This window comes from Anser cygnoides, chromosome 10, assembly GCF_040182565.1.
Source record: "Anser cygnoides isolate HZ-2024a breed goose chromosome 10, Taihu_goose_T2T_genome, whole genome shotgun sequence".
Lineage (NCBI taxonomy): Eukaryota > Metazoa > Chordata > Aves > Anseriformes > Anatidae > Anser > Anser cygnoides.
Genome location: NC_089882.1, coordinates 17037471 through 17057207, shown reverse-complemented (window position 1 = coordinate 17057207; position 19737 = coordinate 17037471). Strand labels below are relative to the sequence as shown.

The following is a 19737-nucleotide window of genomic DNA, read 5'->3' as shown; positions in this document are numbered from 1 at the left end:
GGTTTCTGCATACACACTTCCTCTGAAATGTTACCTCCATGTGCCACGTGTTGTTCTGAGTTCTTCATTATTTGTAAAACATCATCCAATGGTTGTGGAGTGTTACATGAAACCTTGCCAAAACCCAAGACGCTACATTTCAGGGATGAAATGCCATCTTTTGCAACTAGTCAGAGGTCTGTTTTGCAGCAAGTCAATGTCTGTTTTGCAGACATTTTAAAGCAGACCCTCAGAAACTGCAAGAATTGCTGGAACTAGAACCAGCATAGGTTGCCATCATTAATCACATTACTGTTGCTAATTTCGTTAGTTTTGAACATTGGTACAGAACTATGCCCAAAGAACCTTAATACACCAAGACTTCTTTCTTTTTCCTCCCATCAAATAACCAATGAGAGAAATGGCAAGCTAATATTGCTTTAGACTTCACCCTTTTTGCAAAACACTCCGTTCAAGAACACCGTCATTTGCAACTGGATACCAAGTGCAAATTTTAGAAATTTATTACTGTCTGCATGACAAGTATGTTGGACTGGGTGGTGCCACTGCTTAATTTTATTCAGAAACTTAAGTCTGTCTGTCCGTATCAAACTGTGAGCTGATAGTGCCACTTTTATTTAGTTCATTCACATAAATCTCTAACATTATTATAGAGTATCTTACAATTACAGACAACCAGCAAGCACATTCTCATCTTGAAAGTATAATTATTTTGAGGTAAGATATATATGACAGTTATTTATATGAACAGGTAATGCTTTAACTGTATTGTTTTCTTGGTGAGAGAAAGTATCAAAAATATGTGAAAGAGCATCATTCGTATTGTTTTCTTTTCCAAAATAGTCTTCTCTAGGAAGTTCCAACTAGTGACCAGCAGGAAACAGGATCACTAGTTGACTCAAGCCTGTAATCTTTCTTGTATATCCTGAAACAAAATCAAGAAAAAAATTGTGATAAATTGCAGGCCCAGAATCAACCCTGATCATACCCATGTTTGCAGCTGGTACCAAAAGTGAGAGAGGCAGATCTGGCACATCTGTGCTTTAGCCACGGAGGCAGCACTGATAGGGATGCACAGAGACAATGAACAGAGATTATACTCTCACAGCATTTCTTCCCCATCGCAGAAACTTGATACAAGCAAGTCATTTTATTTATTTATTTTTTCCTCATGGTAAATCCAGCTGAGCAAACACCCTCCCCTAGCCATGAAAATGAGGCAGCAGAACCTAATTTTATTTGGCATTTTCATGCAAACCCAGGGTGTGCTTTTCCCTGCCCTGTGAAATAGGAGCCTTGAGCCCTGCAGTATCATTTGACAAGCAACAAATTCTGGCTGTTAGGAAAACATTCAAGAGTAAGTTCCTATTATTTATACCAAAGAGCTGTATTCTTACAGACAAACAATCCCTTAGTTTCATTTCTTTTGATCTCTGCTTTTTGTTCATAAAATAAATCGCAAAGCATGTGCATGACTCAACCTTATCCCACCTCTCTTACCTACCTGGTAAGTCTGTGCTCAGATCCTGGAATGTTTAGAAGTCTTTCATCAGCTCTCTGCTTTACTTTGGCATTATTCTCAAGCTGTGCTTTTAAATAAAATTGACCTGAGCAACAGACACACAAATTATTTTAAAATAATACCAAAACATCCGTTTATGGTTGTTAACCCAAATGGTAGCTATAACACCAGGAAAGCAGCCATCTGCCTCCAACCTCCCCCCCCAAAGATACACATTTGGAGGCTCCCATAATAAATGAATAAAACTCACGTGTTTCAGCTGTGATCCCTAACACTCCTCCACAGATTCAGCCTTACTCTGATGTGTTTTCATATTTTGTGTGTGCATGTGGTTTTAGAATATGCAGCCTCTCCACTCGTAGTTTTTGACACAACTTCAGCTTTAGTCCCATCAGTATTTTTGGGGGATGAGTGTTCAGAAACAGCTTGTTTTCATTTTGTAGCCATTGCCGGGAACAGGCATATTTCCACTATTGTAACCCCAATTATTTACCACTTTATGTCCATTATTTATAATCCATTATTTAACATCAAATGATTTTTTTACATAACACAGCACTGTTAAAGTTAAGCCCTCGTAGCTAACACACTGGCTGCTATTTTAGTCTTATTTTTAATGTTTTCTAAACACATAGGAGCCTATTTAGGCTTGTACCAGTGGTGAGTAGAAAAGCGTTATGTTATGCTTCAAGGGTAAGACCCTCTTTGGAGGCCTCCCCTCTTTGCAGAATAAAGTCTGGATTGCTCTGGAGTAAATGGGGACATTAGATGTCTGAAAAGAATAAATTAAATGCAAAGTTTCACTAGAACTCCCCTGAATTCCTGCTGCCTCACCTGTCCATTGATTTTCATGAGAGTTTGTAGGAACCCAAAAAAGTAAAATGAATGTGGCTCCAAAAAAGCACCATATTCTCATCTTAGGAGCTTATTTACAAGACCATCCTTCTTTGCTGTATAGATCCATAATGATACATACCCAGAATTCCAGTGACTTTGTCAGAAAAACGGTCGATATTCAAGAAACACAGCTGAAGGAAATCGTTTGGAACCTTTACAAGGGATATTTTTACTGTGACTGTATCAGACAGTGATACTGTTACACTACTTTCCTTTTCAGCTGAGACTCTCAGCCTAGGAAATAAATGATAATGTTATTTCCAAGAATATGAAGATAGAACATATATGTAAACAATTGACGTTAATAATTTTTTTTTTGCTTTTTGTCTCCTTGCAATGGCATTTTTTATGGTCTGCCAGTGGTTATATTAAAATATTAAGCAGCATATATTAAAATATTAATATAACAAGTTAAAGTATTACAATATTAAGTTTTATTATCATATCTTAAAACATTCAGGTGTTAATATTTTAATATAACTGGTATTTCTTTCCTCTATATGCCACTGAACACCTTTCCCATGTCGGGATACATGCAAATACATCAACAGAGAAGAACTTCTTATTGATTAAACACCTTTTTTTCTATAATGAAAAAAAAATACTTAGAAAAAAAATTACTTAGAAAAAAAGGATATTTTTCCATCATTTTAATGAGAAAAAGGATGGACCAGTTAAAATAATTGAATTGATTTTGAGAACAAGACAAATATGTTTTCCCTGGATATTTCACAAGATATTTCAGACCCTGCCTTTCCTCTAAGCCCCTATATTTTTTATTTTGATTCCTGCAGTTGCAAGAGCTCAGATGCTGGTTTGAAGCAGGAGGATCATTTTGCTTTGCAGAAGACAAGTTACATAGGGGCATAAATCCAGCGCATTCTTGGCTCTGTTTGGATTGCAAAAATAATTGAAAGCAGTTGTTTTAGGCCTTCTGTTACTGTCCCAGAGGTGCCTATATGGGGGGCAGTACTGTGTGTCCTGCCTGCCCCAGAGCAACAGCAGCTTGTCCTGGAGGTTTATTCTAGCAATACAAAAGAGCTAATGGAACTGGCTGAATTCAGCTCTTTCCTGTGGTTTTGAAGGCTCCTACACAAATTAGGCAGACAAACGCAGTACACATTTGAAGTACTCTTTCTCCAGTAGCAGGCATTTGTTAGCGTTACAGACAATTATTCAAACACTTTATGCCTTCCCATAAAAAACATCAGATGCCCAGATGTGTGTTATTTCTAAAAGAGGGAAAAAAGAAAACTCCAGCCTGCATGGAGCCAAATGATGTAGAAAAGATACAGTAAACACCAAAAGCCCCACTTTGCGGTGCTCACCCCATGCCAGGATGAGCACAATGTGCCTAGTGGCAGCCAGCACAGCAGTGATACCAGGATTGTCATGCACCACAGTGGGTGCTTCTCTTTGGAAGATAAGTGTTGAGTTATTCTCCAAATAATGACATTTGGGAGCATTTATCTGAAGCAAATGGCATATGTGAAAGTGGACAACTGGCTTATGAGAGATGTGATTCGAATTGCCAGGACTGGGAAAGGACAGAATGACATTTCTTACCCCTGGACAACAGAGGTTGCTGATTCTGTCCACGGCAGCCGAATGTTCTTGTTGTCATGGCTTAAGACGATCTCATCCACAGAGACATTGATTTGCACGGCAGGATTCACATAGGTAATTTCAAACTGCACAAACTGATTTATTTTGTCCCCATGTTTCCCAGTCACAGAAAGTCCTTTAAAAACATTGGCGCAGAGTTGTCAAGTGACCTTGCTTATAAGGTACAGGTGATCTTAACAAAACTGCTTCAGCTTTGTTGCACTTACGGTTCTCAGATCTGTTTTCGGGAGGCACAGCACCTCCAGATTTCAGACCACATGACCCAAAGCTGCAGTAGAGTCTGCATCTAGCCCCACATTGCTCCTCCTCTCTTAGAGGTGCTCCTTAACCACAGCAGCTGGCGACCAGCACTCAGGGACACTTCTCTGAGTACAGGACCATGAAAATAATGCAGCACTTTAAGAGAGTGCATCTTTCTGTGAGCATGTAGGGGTGAGGGGTGTGAGCATGGGGTTTAAGGTCTCTGAATCCTCAGAAGCTCCCAGGGGCTGGGGACAAGCCTCATGGCATGTGACACCAGGAGGAGGCCTGCAACCACACTTAAAAGAAGTGCCTTCAGCCACCTCACAGTGAAGATTAATGTTGCCTGAGTGAAACGAAAAATTAAGCACAGCCTCTCCAGTCACTGCAAGGTGGCAGGATGCAGTATGGCCCTTCATGAAATACAGGTGTTCCTAAAGACACCAGCTGCTCTGAAGTGTTTCTCCTTTTTTTCTGGATATTAGGGGTTGATTCCCTTGATGCAAGAGAAAGTTGTCATGGGCATGGAGAAGACATGGCCACAGATGCAAATCCCACTAGTCATGTGTTTCTCCTGGATCGAGGTCAGTTCCCACCCCATGAGGGATCTGGCTCACTCACCTTGCTCTGGATCTGAGATCAGGAGGACAGAAGGCTCTGCTTGCCCATCAGTATTTTCTTTGGGTAATTGCGAGGGAAGTGGTGGATGTTCTTTGGCTGGAAAGGAGAGCAACGTTAGCACAAGAAGAAAAATCTAGCCTATGCCTTTTGGGCATGTACAGCAAAATAATTCAATCTCGCTGTACCTAAAATACTAGTCACAGCTTTTACAGAATAGGAGAACTGAAATCAACACAGTAATTATTATTGAAAGTCACACCCAGACACAACAACTTGATATAGATGAAAACAGTAGATTTTCAGACTTAGAGTCTATTAAGGACAATGATCCCTCAAAAAAGCTGCGACTAAAGATCTTTTACACCACATTTCTGTTCTTGGTTGTATTCTCAAGCCAGAAAGACTTTCTTGTGGGATACAGGGATACTTTACACTTCTGTGGAAAGAATCAGCCAAGGAAGAGTTAAAGAATTTTCTTATAGCAATTGATGCAGTCAGAAAAAAACATTAACTTATGAAAAACTGTATGTTACAGTTGTACTAATTATTAAAATGGGACTACTCTGTGTATTACTTACTATGAGTTTCCAGTTTCACGTGTTTGCTTAGCCTGCCAACTGAAATACTTAAAATTAGCAAGAAGAGTTTAAAGAAACAGTTTTTCTCTAGCTCAGCTAATTAACCAGGCAGAGTAGCAAGGCAGAAGCCTTTTTGGCAGAGACTGACTCCTACAGAGCACCTTGCTTAAACCAAGATGTCCCAACTGGGATAAAAAGCACAGCATTCATTGCTAATTGCTTTTGTGCTCTGCCTTGCTGCTGGGCCATGCCTGGTGAACCCCCACTGCGCTCTCAGCGCACCCACCCCATTCCTCGCGCATACAACTGAAAACAACCTGATGGAAACAGCTTCTTATTACTGCCAGACTGGGGCTCAGAGCGCCGTCGACCTGAAAGAAAAGGTTTTCCAATGTCTCCTTGGTTTGGGGTTGTGCCCTTCATCTCCATCCCTACTTCTAAAACAGTGATTTCTTCCTGCTCACTACCCACTGACTTTTTTGCATACACATGCAGATGACACAGTGGGCATTGTCCTGTCCTCTCTGCATTACAGGGACCCTCAGTTCTGTCTCTGCAGTGCCCGGCATCTGCTCTTTGCAGGATGTGTATTGTTAGCATGTAGATGGCGGTGCCCATGTTAGCTTTGCCCAGCAAACCCCATGTCTATGTATTTTTTTTATTTTTTTTTTATTTTTAAACCAAGCCACACTTCCTTCAGCTTACTAACATATGCTGTTCCAGAACTTTCGCCTGTATCTTCAAGAGGTTTAAATATTGTTTTCTGAAAAGGTACCAAGATTGTTTTCAAGATTTTATAGTTCATTGTAAAATATCTGTGGACTGAAATACATTTAAATATATACATATATATACACTATATATATAGTATTCCAAGCAGACATCCACAATCAAAACACATTTGATAATGTAATGTTACATATGAAATGAAATTTATATTTTTTTCTTAATTTAAAAACAAAAAACAAAAACAGAGAGAACTTACTAGGAACTGGTACACTCATTCTATAAGCATCTGAAGAAAGAAAAAAAAAGAGAACCCATATTTCATTCATGATTGTATTACATATCTTACAAAGCATTTCAGAAATCGAACATGTAATTCTCCAGCTGCATCTGTCTCCCTTTCCCAAAGCAAATTATCTGTAGTAATGAAGTCCACAGAACATGGGCACTGATCCCTACAAAATTATCCCAGCCAAGCAATGGAAACAGACCAAAAACTCCTTTGAGGAAAGGGCAGCACAGAGCTCAGTGTGTCGGTCCCCTGTGCAATGCAGGTCAGTGAGTTTGCTGTTCTTAAACTCCCTGGCACCACTTTGAAACATGCATCCTTCAGAGAATGGGGCAGTGTTTTAATTCCTTTAATGTATTTCCCTGAAAGAACTAGAGGAAAAACAGGACTTTACCTATAAAAGCATTGCTATTATGATATGTTATCATAGTTGAGATTATGGGATTGATAATGCTAGAAGTTTTACATTATTATTCAAGTAACTTTACTATTTCCGAAAAGAGAGAAAAGATACCTAAATTATTCTTGTGAGTCTTTCCAAAATATCTGGAGATTAATTTTTTGAGAGATGCTTCACATATGGTAGAAAGAAGCAGAAAACATCATTAGCATTGTTCACTTGAAGAAATGCTTTTCCTTATGAGTCAAGACAATTTTGGCCTTTGAGACATTCTGACTGGAAGATTTTCTCCCTTGGATCAGGTTATCCACCCAAGCCCTGGACAGAGCTTGCCGGTCATTGCTTACACGGTCTCCACATATTTTTCCAAATCTCAGATACTCCCCTTTATGGAACAAGTACTGTGACCTATTTTTGTCTTTAGAGACTATTACTGAAATATGCTATTGGAAAAGCAGAAAGCATTTACCTCCTACTGGAAAGCTGCTGGGCTTCTCGTTGTCTAACACAAGGAAGAGAGACAGATTAGTGTCATACAGTCAACAGTAAATTATTCTGTCCATGTGCAAAACAGAAAACTGGGAGAAGTGGGTGTTGGAGCTGCAGGTGAAGAGATTTTATTTTTGTTGAAAGAAGGGTAGATATAGCACAGTCAATACTCCTAGAGTTAGCTTGCTTTCCTCCTGTGCATTCATTTTCCCACTTTATTGCCCCAGGGAAAAGCTTAGAATATCCTTTGCAATGGCAGGGAATGGTGTGTAACAACTGTTAAATTAATTTATATTTCAACAAATTATTTCCTATTTCAATAGTAGTGTCTGTTTCACCATGACACCTTTTTAGGAAAAGTCCTCCATGTCTGATTTCTAAAGGAGGCCAATCCTTAAACTCCCATCTTCATTGCGGCAGATTACCCTGTCACACCCCTACAGAATGAAACTGTGCTGGGGGGTCCACAGTAAATCATCATCAACAGCCACACATTCCCAGGGGACTGTTTAATACCCATTTACCAGCTTCAGTGGGTTTATTTGCTAGCTCGGTTTGCTGCTGGCCAGTGGGTTTGGTGACCACCATGGAAGTGAGGGGTGTAACAAAGCCATACTGCAGAGACAGCTCCAAGGCTCGTGCCTCCAAGGCTTTCTGCTGCTCTTCTTGGGCTGAAATACTAAAGTCTGTGTTAATGATGAAGAAATAACATACAAAGTCTATGAGCAGGAGGTCCACAGATTTGTATTCATATTAACTGTGTCTTAAATATTTTATTATCAAATGGTGAGTAATCCTATTGAGATAACTCAGCTATTATGTGCTTGAGGTTATGGAGATGCTTAGTTGTTTATAACACTGGAGTCTATATATGTTTCAGATGGAGTAAAAATAGTAAATACATGATCTATGAAATGTCTTGAAGACACACTTACTGTTCTCTTTACCAGCTATTTTCATTCCTTTATCAATAGACGTGATTGCTGGTTGCAATACTCAATGCAATCCATATAATTAAAATACATTTCATAGTAATATAAACTATTCTTCATAACATTATATTTTCATATATACACACATTTGATGATACAATCCTATAATAAACTGAAAAGCACCTCACATTCCTCATGCACTAATGTGGTATTCTTCTGGTATACTATATTTTTTATTATTATATCCAGAAATATTTGTTTTGTTGTGCTTTCCCATCATATAATTTATGAATAAGGAATTTGCAGTGTGAAAGTTTGTCATACAATACAAAATATTGAAAATAGCTTACGATTTTTCTAGAAGTTGTTGAATGGTTAAGTAAGCCCACAGTCTCTCAATGAAATTTCCAAAGATGTAACTTTGATTTTGAAATACTTGCTCCTTCTCTTTGACATTTGCTTCTTCTTTAAGAGTCAAGTCACTACCATGCTGCAGTGGGAGAAAACTGACCATCAGAACAGCTCCAGACTTCTTTTACAGTCACCTTATTAGACTTAAAAGAGCATTATTCGGGACCCAAGTGCCCTTTTACCCCTCAGAAAGTTTTCAGCAAGCTGTTTTCCCTCTGGAAAATGCAACCCCAAGTCACCAAAGCAGCATGTATTTTGGATATACATTTTTGGACTCAAAGTTTGAAAGAAGAAGTTATGAAATGGCTCCATTTGAACATTTTTTCGAAATGAAAAATGTATGTTTCCTTCTCCATTCTAAAAACACAAGCAAGTTTCCTAAACAAAAAAAAAAAAAAAACAAAAAAAACAACAACAAAATGCTTGAAAGGCCAAAATATTATGGTTTTGAAAGGATTAAATTATTGTTTGCTTATTTGTGGATCTTCTCTTCCCCCCCCCCCCCCCCTTTTCCTTTTTTTTTTTTTTCCTTCTTCTTTTGTAGCAGATTCAGAAGAGGAAAAGTCTTTTAATTCTCAGATGTTTTCCTAGAATGGAAAAACAACTGTATGTCCAAATGTAAAGAACATATATTGGACACAAAAGACTTCTTGAAGTCTCCTACTGCACTATAAAAGACAGCATGGAGACAATACATTTTTCATGGTTACTAAGCTCAACACTTACTGACTGAGCTTTAATTTCCACTGGCAAAAGATCAAGCTCATTGCTAATTTTTCCAGACACTATGATTTCAGAGCCCTCAAAAAAGAGCTTGAAATTGTTCTTGGTTAACCCCTCAACTGCATTTTCTGGATACCGCATTTCAATTTTCATTAGTATTGGAGTAGCCACCTCTTGGTAAAAGCCCTAAAGAAAAACACAAAGAGAGAAAGAACAAATGAAGGCAAAATTAAGCAAAGCAATTTGTTGAATATCTAAAAACTCCTTAAAAAGAAGGGAGGAAAGCTTTTTCTTTCAGTAGAGGTGGGCAGCAGCTGCTTGTTTGAGACAGCTGTAAACCTTGAAAAATGAGTATTTTTCCCCATGTTCTGCACACTTTCTCCAGTCAGGCTGGTGATACCATATAAGCTGTATTTTCCATGGTTAATCAAGTACCCAAGCATCATCCCTGTTATCACTGTCCCACCCAGTTAAATGTCTTCTCTCTCTCTCTCCCTTTTTTTTTTTTTTTTTTTTTTTTAAGTTGACTAATCCCGAGCTTTAACCTCTCCCTTTCTTCTTCACTGTGCTCTGTGCTCTGTTTATCCAGCAAAAATGGGCAGAAATGAGCTCCCAAAAAGAGAACAGCCCTCGAGTTAACATCCCATCTCCAAATGGGCAGGAACGTCCCAAGCAGGTGTTGCTGCAGGGATCAGTTTGCCAAGAGGTGCCTCAAGCTACGTGCTGCCTTCTAGGGAAACTGTAACAAACAGAACCCACTAGCACTTCTTTGAGTGGTTTGAAATTGGACCCAAGAACCAAAGTTTTGTCACAATCACTTCCACTGGACATTTTTGTCTATTTGTAGAGATGAAGAAAAATTGTGAATTTCCAGGTTTGTCCAAATGCTAGCTAATTTGGGAAAGATGTCAACGTTGAGTCATGATTAGAGTGCAAACCCTCAGATATCCCGAAATTGATATTGTCTTCCTCCTTCCCCAAGATTAGCAGATAAACTCAAAACCAACTTCTCATCTCAGAAGACCTGGGGTTTTGCTGTCAGGGCTAGACAGGAGCCATAGCTTACAGATGGCTTTTCTGGCATATTCCTTAGTCCTGACCTGGAGCTGCAAGGCTGCATCAGCATTTTCATATAGTCGACGTGCAATTCCCCCATTGCTTAGGGCCATTTTCTCCAGGAAATTATAGCTGACATCAAACCCAAAACCGAGGCAGAATAGGGCATATTTCCCATTGACAGCTTTCTGTATGTTTTCTTGAATGACTTCCACTTTACTCTCACCTGTGATTGAACAAAAGCATACCCGTGATTTTTATTTTTTAAGAGTACAAAAAGATAGCAGGGGATTTAAAGGAAATCATGTCTCTTAACAAGAATTCAGAATAAAATATTAGGTATATGGACAATATTCAGTCAATTGAATTAGAGATGGAAGCACCACTCTGGATTTTGAGCGCCAGAAGCTGATTCTCCCACTTAATGATTCTTATTACTTCAACTCACATTGTTACAGCTATGTGCAAAATGTTTAACGAGATTACGAGGACCAAAGGAGGTGTTCAGACTGTAAGGGACAGACGTTATGAATTAACATCACAAAGGATGGAGACATTTGATCTTAAGTGGGAAGACAAGTACCATCCACAAAAATATTCTGCCTGAATTTAGAGGATAACAGATTGGTTAATGGTGTAATTCAGAAAAATTGCAAAGTAACACAGCCACGCTTCTCTCCCAGGCACTATGTGTGATACCATCATCTTATCCCATTCAAAGAGCCACTGGTGGCCCTGTATGGTGAGCATCTTTGCCCACCTTTTCAGGCAGGAACCATAACTGCATGTAGGAATGTTGTGGGAGCAGCTCAGATATTCCCTTTCAGCCCGCTTTCCCAAGGAAAACTGAGGTGTATACAATAACATTGCCTGTATCTGCACGGTACTCAACTGCTGTCTGATTTCTGGCAAACTTGTGGAATTACAAAGATATTTGGGACTCACCATGGCCCTGCTCAGCAGGCAGCACCTTGCACCAAGTTTATTTTGAAAACAAAAACTACAACAACAAAAAACCAGCAACGCACAAAACAAATAAAAGACCAACAAATGAAGTACAAACAAACAAAAAAATCCAAAGCAGCATGGATCACTCAGTCTGGAAGACAGACTGATCTCATTAGAGAGCTTACAGTTGAGATGATATTACTGTCCTGGGAGGGAAGTTGGTGCCACACAGAAGCTAGACAAGCTCCTCCGATTCAGCACGAGTGATGTTTGTGCCATTGAAATGGGAGTTAGTGTTTAATTAACCAAATATTTCTCTCTTGTCCCCCCGGCTTGTGATGTCACAGCTGACCAATAGTTAAGAGCTAGCCACAGAAGAGAACACCAAAAAATAGGCACCTTGAAAACATCTCAAGATTGAGGCAAGGAGGGTGAAGAACTGTAACTGATACCTCTCAAAGGGGACTGTACATATTATAAACAAGATCTCCACCTTTCAGCTCTAAGTATTGTACTTCCATGTTTCAGCCATGCCTGGGTACCTCCAGAATTTTCCCCAAGTTTATAAACTGGGAAGCCAATCCTCTCCCCAGCGCAGACCTGGATCCAGCACAGCCTGCTTGTAGCAAGCCCTTCAAAAACACAAACTATGTCTAACAACAACTGGGATGCAAGTGTGAAAGTTAAAAAGTCATGGAGAGGACTGAGGCTAGGATTTCCTTACCGGATGTGGGCTGACCATCTGTCAGCAAAATAATCATGGAGACACTCTGCTCCGGCAGCCTCTCGGCTTTATCCAGCACTCTCACAGCAGTCAGCAGGGCATGATTGATATCCGTGCCTGCAATGAAAAAGCAGGCATCACTCACCTGGAAAGGATAATCAGTCAAAGAAATCAGTGTACTTCATCTGCAGAGGCCCTGCAAAGTTGATTAAAGTTTTCTGCAGGAAGCAATCCTTCAGAGAGGTGAGGATTTAGGGGTTTAGCCTTCTGGTTTAATTACAGTATATTACATTGCAATGGCAATGCTGGAGCAATCTTTTGGGAGCCTTCTCCACACATATGTCATGGGAAATACAAATGTGTCTAGAACCATTAAAAGTGCTTAAATAAGCAAACCATCATCTGTTAACCCATGTTGAAGAAATGTCTCCTAGGTTCATGCAAGAAGCTGAAGAAAAGAGCTCTAGGCACAGGTGACCTTTACCAGTGCTAGCTCCTGGGATGAGAAAACCTATATTAATACTTACAGTGTAACATTAATGAGAGAGAAAGCCTTTTAGATCTTCCAGAAAATGAATAGTGAAAATGAAGTACACTGTATGGTGTAGCAATTGAAATGCATCTTGCCTTTTTTGTCTAGTTTGTTTGTTTAGTATAACTTAATGTGTACAGAAAGAGCCATAGTAGCATGACTTTTGTTATTTTACAAGGGGATATTAAAAAATAAAATAAAAAATACAGTAAATTGCTGTGAAATGTTTGAGTAAATTTTCGTTTTCCTGCAGAGAAAAAAAAAAAAAGTTCTGTTGGAAATCTCTGTCTTAAAAATTTTAAACAAAACTTCCTGGCTTATATAGTTCATAGATGTGACATAACCAACCCTCTCTATATACATATCATAAGGCAGCCAGCAATCAGTCTTCTGCCACAATCAGCTTTCCTATCCCACTCATCGTTCATAATTAATGCTTTTTTTTCTAAGTGTTATTTTGTACACTGTTGGGTGTGTGTTTATGGTCACAGGTGTCTAGGTGGTGCCTGGTACCTCCTCTGGCCATAATAGTTTGCACAAATCCTGCGGCGCTCGCCACGTTCTCCGCAGTGGCCTGCAGCAACGCACTCTTCCACTCTGACACTTTGTTGTTAAATGTGATGCAACTGAAATGATCTTCAGGGTGGAGGTCTTGCAAAATCTTCAAGAGAGCTTCCCTCGTCTGTTTCAAGGAGAAAACAACCACTTTGAATATTTCTACTTTCATATCAGAATTGGGAGTGGATTTGCAACACAATAAGGAGATTTATTATTGGCAGTATACAAGGTGCAGCCTTGTGCCTTTGTTTTGACCTAACAGCATTTTGCAGTTGAGACCATCAGAAATGGCTAATTCCCCTGACTTACAAACACACAAAAAACATTCCCAAGATGGCTATAGAGGACTTTTCTGCTCTCTAGCAAATCTACGTACACAGTTTTCCGTAAAGGAAAAATGAATAAATTAATTCCTTAAACTTCATTAAAGAACAAAATTATCAGTGAAATATTCGGCAAAGATGGAAGCAGGCAAAGTGCTCTCTGTCTCAAGATATGATAGCCATGAAAATAGCCTTAACAGACATGAGTTGCACTTTAACAGCCTTCATCTGTGCATACATATTTCCAAGTATTTATGTATTTATGAAAGTTTTGCTGTATATGAAACCACCATGTGTTTCAAAAGGGAAATTCAAAGTTACTTCCTTGAAAGGCTGGTGTCTGTCCCTGATACAAGCAGAGGTCAGTATCTGAAATAAGTTACCTGCTCAATTTTTCTGCCTGCCATAGAGCCACTTCGGTCTACAACAAAGATGACATTTTTGGGAAACACTGGCATTTCCTGGGGTGCAAAGTAATGCACAAAATACCCATTGACAATCTGAAATACCAAATGTAAAAACATGCATAAAATTATACATAAACAAATAAATATTGCAACTTAATAAGAAAACATTGCCTCTTAATGTTGTGGCATGGCAAGAAGAGAAGTCCGTTGTCAGCATTTTATTCTTCTAAAAATAAAAAAGAAAAAAAGAAAAAAACATAAACATATCAAGGAACTACTAAAATATATATATACACAAATATATTTTATATTTTAATGATCCTATTTTGTGCCAATGGACAAAGTGTTTTTTAAAATTATCACATTAAACCTAAGTGGTCTGTGTCACTCCAAATTTTAACCCAACTCACTTATCCCAAGACCACTACTTCAGGGCATACCCATAGCTATCATGTAGTTGAGGGAAAGTAATTTGTTATTAAGGAAAAGCAATTTGGTAATAGAAATAAGTGGAAATGAAAGGTGGCCCAGAGCAAAGCAGTGATGCATGTTTCAGGTTACTGTATGGTTTCAGCACTGGTGATGGATGCTGCTGGTAAGAGAGTTGGGGGAATATCTACTACTAATCCCTTTTTACCATGTTACCATCTACCTCAAAAGCATATGAACAGGTTAAAATGGAAGAGAGTCACTGAATCATATATATTTTTTTTCAGCTTAACATCGATTTAATCTTTTGAATGAGATGACAGACAGACCCTCTAATAGATGCAGCGATTCTGGCAAATGTGCAAAGCGATTTTGACCAGAAGGGTTTGTGGTGGAGACTGCAAATGGAGCGAGACAGATTATCCACCTGACCACAGAAACCACTTGCCTAAAACAGCTGATATATAATCAAAATAATATTTAATTATTTTCTACACTTCAAGTTTTTTTCATGTTATATAAACTGTATGTCTTGATACCATATGCACCTGTGTGTATCATTGTATATTACATTACCTCCGTATTCTCACCTCCACGCACAGCTCTGCTCATCGACTGTGACTGCCAGCTTTTTGCATGTTCACGTGCACTTCATCAGTGAAATAATATGAAAAGCAATGTACTGTATTTCTTAGTACGCATTGGACCATAAGTATTTTTAAGTTCCTGCTCTCTTTAGCTGTGCCTCAGTTGTCACAAAAAATAAAACTAAGCAGTCATTTTAATGGTTGCATAAATCACATTCCTCTAAACTTCATTTACAAGAAGCCGCAAATCACATGACCTTGTATCAATTGTAAATAAATACATAAATACATAAAAGAGAAGGAGAAAGAGAGAAGGCAAAGAGACGTATATACAATGTGAATATGTATTTGGTATTGAAACAAAATTTGAGAGATGACTGCTTTTTCATGGCTGATCCATTCCTGCAACGTGGTCAGTGTCCCTAGGGGTTTGCTTAACATCACCATCAGTTCCCGCTGCCCCTGTATTAATGGAAATAGCTTTTCCTATTACTGTTGATGTTTCAAAGTATATGTTGCTGTTTTGCTGATTGCACCTCACATTCAGACCTATCTGTCATTGGAAAGGATTTTTATTTTTATTTCTTTTTTACCTGTATATCACCTGCAGTGGCAACTCGCTTAACATCGTAACGCACAAGGAAATCACCATTGAGGAGGGTTTCATCAAGTTCAGGATTTACCTTCTGTTGATCCACAGTTGGCTTAAATAAAATATGAGCCTGAAAAGCAATCAAAAGAAAAGATTTAAAGCAACATAACTTAAAGCTGTCCCCGGCATTAATGTTTAGCAGCTGCTACCCTACCTTGGTTTCATTCTGCACTTTTGTGAGTGCCTCAGTTAACTCGTTTGTCATGAAGGTGCTGTCCGTCTCCAAGAAGCGTATGCCCTGGGGCTCAAAGATGTGCACATCAATCTGAGAGTGGAGAACAAACCTTCGTCATTGCCATGGAGGAAACCCTGCCGAGCCCCAAAATCACAGGGATGCTCCTAGCCCAGCCCTCTCTGAGGCAGCTCACCTGGAAGTGCTTAACCAGCTGCTGGGGTCTGACCTTGATCAGCAGCTCGAACAGCCCCAGCTGCCGCTTCAGCAGCTCCTCGTACACCAGCTCAAAAGTGACTTTGCTGGCAGCCGCAATGCTGACGGAAATGTGGAACTGCTCCAGTTTCCTGCCTGTGATTCTGGGGAGGAGAGCAAAGCTTTGCATGCAGTGGGCAAAGTTCATGAAGTGTGCTAAAAAATGGCCATATGGAATAAGTAAATTAAAAAGTATCAGTTTGTCTTAACTGGTCATAGAGAAGATGTCTTATATCTCAGGTATATACAATACTTTAATGTGCCACAGGGGCTGCACATGCAAGCTAAAAAATGGAGCAGAAATCTCTCTGTGCGTCAGATTGGGTTTGAGCAGAACTGGGACTGCACGCATGGGAAGCACAGGTTAACTATACCCCTAACACATGACATCTGTTCAAGTGCCACGGCCATTGCGCTTGTGGGGAAGCAGACCCAATGGGCGAGCATCAGCTCAACCCAGCAAGGTGCTCCCGTGTGACAGCAAGCCCCAGGGCAACACAAAACAGTGACACCTCTCTCTCCCACACATTGCAGGTTCAGATATAAATCATATAATATGTGTGTTTATATAAACAGTCCCTCTCAATGAGAACCCAAAGCTGCTTTGCTATTTGTCCTCCCTGAGTGATGGCTGACTGCAGGACTTCACCTGCCCCTCAGCTAAACGAGAAGCCAGGGATGAGCGTTGAAGCATCCTTCCTCAGAACAGCAACGTACTTCACGAGGCCGGCGCTCTGCCCCTGTGAGACTGCTGCATCGTATTCCCTTTGCGCAGATGCTTTCTCCTTTATTATTCCTGGGTATACTTTGCCATCGATGGACCTGTAAGTTTTCAACAAAAATCATTAATATTAGAGGGAATATGCTGGGGAAGAAACAAGAGGACCACCATGCGTTGTGTCCCCCAGCTGTTAGCTCCCACATCCCTCCCCGTCCGTGAGGACACCAGGAGTCACCACCAAAACACAGCCCTCCTCCTCAGAGCCTCAGAGGGCTGGGGCAGCATAACCACTGCCATTGAGCACATTTGTCGTCATCTTTCTACTTGGCCACCTACTTTTTTTGCCCCACAACATTTATTCAGGACATTACGGAGCTTGGCTCTTTGTGCTTTGTGTTTAGCACCTCCTAACAAGATGGATGAACCCCACTAAGCCCCCAGAGCTGCCTCCTTAACACCACAGGTAAGAACTGGTCCTACATGGAGAAGTTGGTGATAAAGGCTGTCTTGGGTAGCTCCACTTCAAAGGTCGCCTCACGAGACTCATTAGCTCGGTTGATGATTTTGCTGGTGATGACGGTGTGAGCGAATCGTGACGTGACTCTGCAGTTCACACGGAGGCTGTAGATTTCAATAGCATGCTAGGAAAAGAAAAAAAGAAAGAAAGAAACATGCTGAAACAGAAACAGCTCCAAAAGTCTTTTTTTTTTCTTTTTTTTTTTTTTTTTTTTTTCCTCCCAGACAGCCCTTACTTGGGTGATGTTATTGGAAAAGTTCAATGAAATAATTAACTGTTGCTGTGTTACTCTGATATATCTCCTAAGATTAACCTCAAAAAAACCCCCACATGCCTCTTTAAGTGCTTGACCCATGGAAAGACACCCTCTAACTTTTTACGTGATGATTTGTTTGCTCTCTGAGCTGTTGACTTTGCTGCATGTTTTCCAGGCTGGTGCCTTGTGGTGGCACAAGCTATTGAGCGGGTCTGAAACCCGCGGGGGCCCCTTCCCCGTGTTGTTTGCACAAGCAGAGACGCCCTTTGAGCGCTCATCTTTCTGCTGGTTTCGTGCTTCCAGGGGCTGGAGGGAGATGGGCACCACGCTGGAGTCACCTGGGAACACCTCATGGAGCAGCTGGATGGGGACGCGCCTGGAGCACCTCCTTGTGCCACTGCAAGCAACCTCCTGCATGTGGGATTTCTGTTTTAAAGGCAGTGAGGCCCTATCCCAAGCAGGTCCTGTGTTTTGGCAGCAACAGTAAAGAGTATTGGTCTGGATATCAACAGCCTGACAACAGCACAATAGCTTATTAAAACAAAAAAAGCTCAGTATCAAAGCAGATTACCACACTTCTATTTTTACTGTCCCAGTGTCACAAATCTTTTGAATAGCTAATTGATCTTTAATTATTTTAACCATTCATCTCCTGTGCTCCCCAGCTAACAGCATCCACTTGAGGAGTGCTGACCTCTTCCTAATTATGGCACTGGCCTAAACTGAAAGGTTTAGTCACGTTAAACTCAATACAAGGGTGACCACAGACAGTGCCGCAGCCGGCCGTACAAGTAACAAAGAGCTGTTTCTTTTTTCACTGTACACTGGCAGAGCAGGCTCCATCTCTTGATGCCTACTGACACTACAGAATAAAAAACAAAAATCTTCACCAAGAGACCAGTTTCCCGATCCTGGCAGTTCAGGTGCCTCTCCCTGCCTGCGCTGGGGTCTGTCCTTCCTGGGGACACCTCTTCCCAAAGGCTTTTCAGGTGTGCCCCAGCACCCCTGCTTCTGCTTATTGCTCTGGGAGCAGCACGAAGGAGCAGAGCGGCGCAGCACGGCAAGGGGCACCGCTCAGCGAAGGCAGCAGGCAAGGACCAGCCCTACGTGTCCACCTGAGCACAGCGCGAAGCGGCTTGTTGCCTCTCCCTGTGGGCCCATGCACCACATCCACGGCTTCTTGCAGGGTCCTTGCAGTAGCCACGAGGTCTGACCCTGTCTGCATTTTGGTTGTATTTCACACTTCTCTGAATAGGCACTATGGAAATAAAAACCTTCAGATATAAGGCTTCCTCCATTTCTTTACTTTCTAAACTGAGACTGCAGCCACACTACCCTGAGGTGTTCCAAAACACAGTTTGCTGTTCCATAAGGTACAAATAACTGCCTCTGCTCTCTTCCATCCCATATTAAACACCTGTCAGAAACCACCTGGCACTGCAACAGTCCATGGCCAGTGGTCAGTCCTGCTGTAACTCCTCTGTGTCAAGATCCAAACCTCACCCAGTGTTCAAGGGAGACCCATAAACCCCTCAGCTGGGTATTTTCCAGCACAGGGGAAGAGTGTGATCAGACACATCTGCAAATTTCTGCCTCCATACTTATAGAGTAGCAGCCCAGAGAAACACAGAGAGGCCTTAAAAGGACCCAAAGTTCTCAAATCACAGCATAACACACCCGATGCTATACAGGTGCATCTCTGCATCACCTAGTCACAGCGATACCACCAGATCACAAAATGAGCAAACAACAAATTGTTAAAGAGAGAAAGAGAGAGAAAAAGAGCAAATACCTTTTGAGCAGTAGTTTCTGCTAATACTACAAGTGAGGAGAAGACCATCAATGCGAGCAACATTCTCTCTTCCATTTTGGAAAGACCAGATTTTCAAATGAAAACTCAGTTTATCTTAATCAGTTAATGAGTAACTTGTATGTGAGGATATTGTGTAGACTTTGAAGAGACACAGAAACATAATATTTACACGTTAAACATACGTAAAACTTGGGCTCAGTTAAAGTTTATTTTTTCTAACAGCTCTTTGCTGTTAAATGTTAGAATTTTAATGTTTCATAAAGCATAAAGCAAAGAAATCCTTGTGCTTTCTGTTTAAACTGAGATTCTACTGGGGCACGTAAAATCCCACAG

General features: G+C 40.5%; 1 protein-coding gene across 1 annotated transcript; it reads right to left on the bottom strand.

Moving 5' to 3' along the window:
- Window positions 1–596: 596 nt before the first annotated feature.
- On the bottom strand, window positions 597–19498 carry ITIH4 (inter-alpha-trypsin inhibitor heavy chain 4). Its single transcript, XM_048073651.2, has 22 exons — window positions 19384–19498; window positions 17299–17459; window positions 16815–16919; window positions 16039–16201; window positions 15825–15935; window positions 15612–15740; window positions 13979–14095; window positions 13228–13396; window positions 12183–12299; window positions 10555–10736; window positions 9458–9640; window positions 8671–8810; window positions 7913–8067; window positions 7369–7401; window positions 6470–6499; window positions 5802–5855; window positions 5485–5523; window positions 4907–5002; window positions 3986–4160; window positions 2499–2653; window positions 1505–1607; window positions 597–925 (listed from the first exon to the last, which is right to left on the bottom strand). Exons 1-22 carry the CDS (start codon window positions 19456–19458, stop codon window positions 850–852), a joined length of 2568 nt encoding a protein of 855 aa, XP_047929608.2. The 5' UTR covers window positions 19459–19498; the 3' UTR covers window positions 597–849.
- Window positions 19499–19737: the final 239 nt, after the last annotated feature.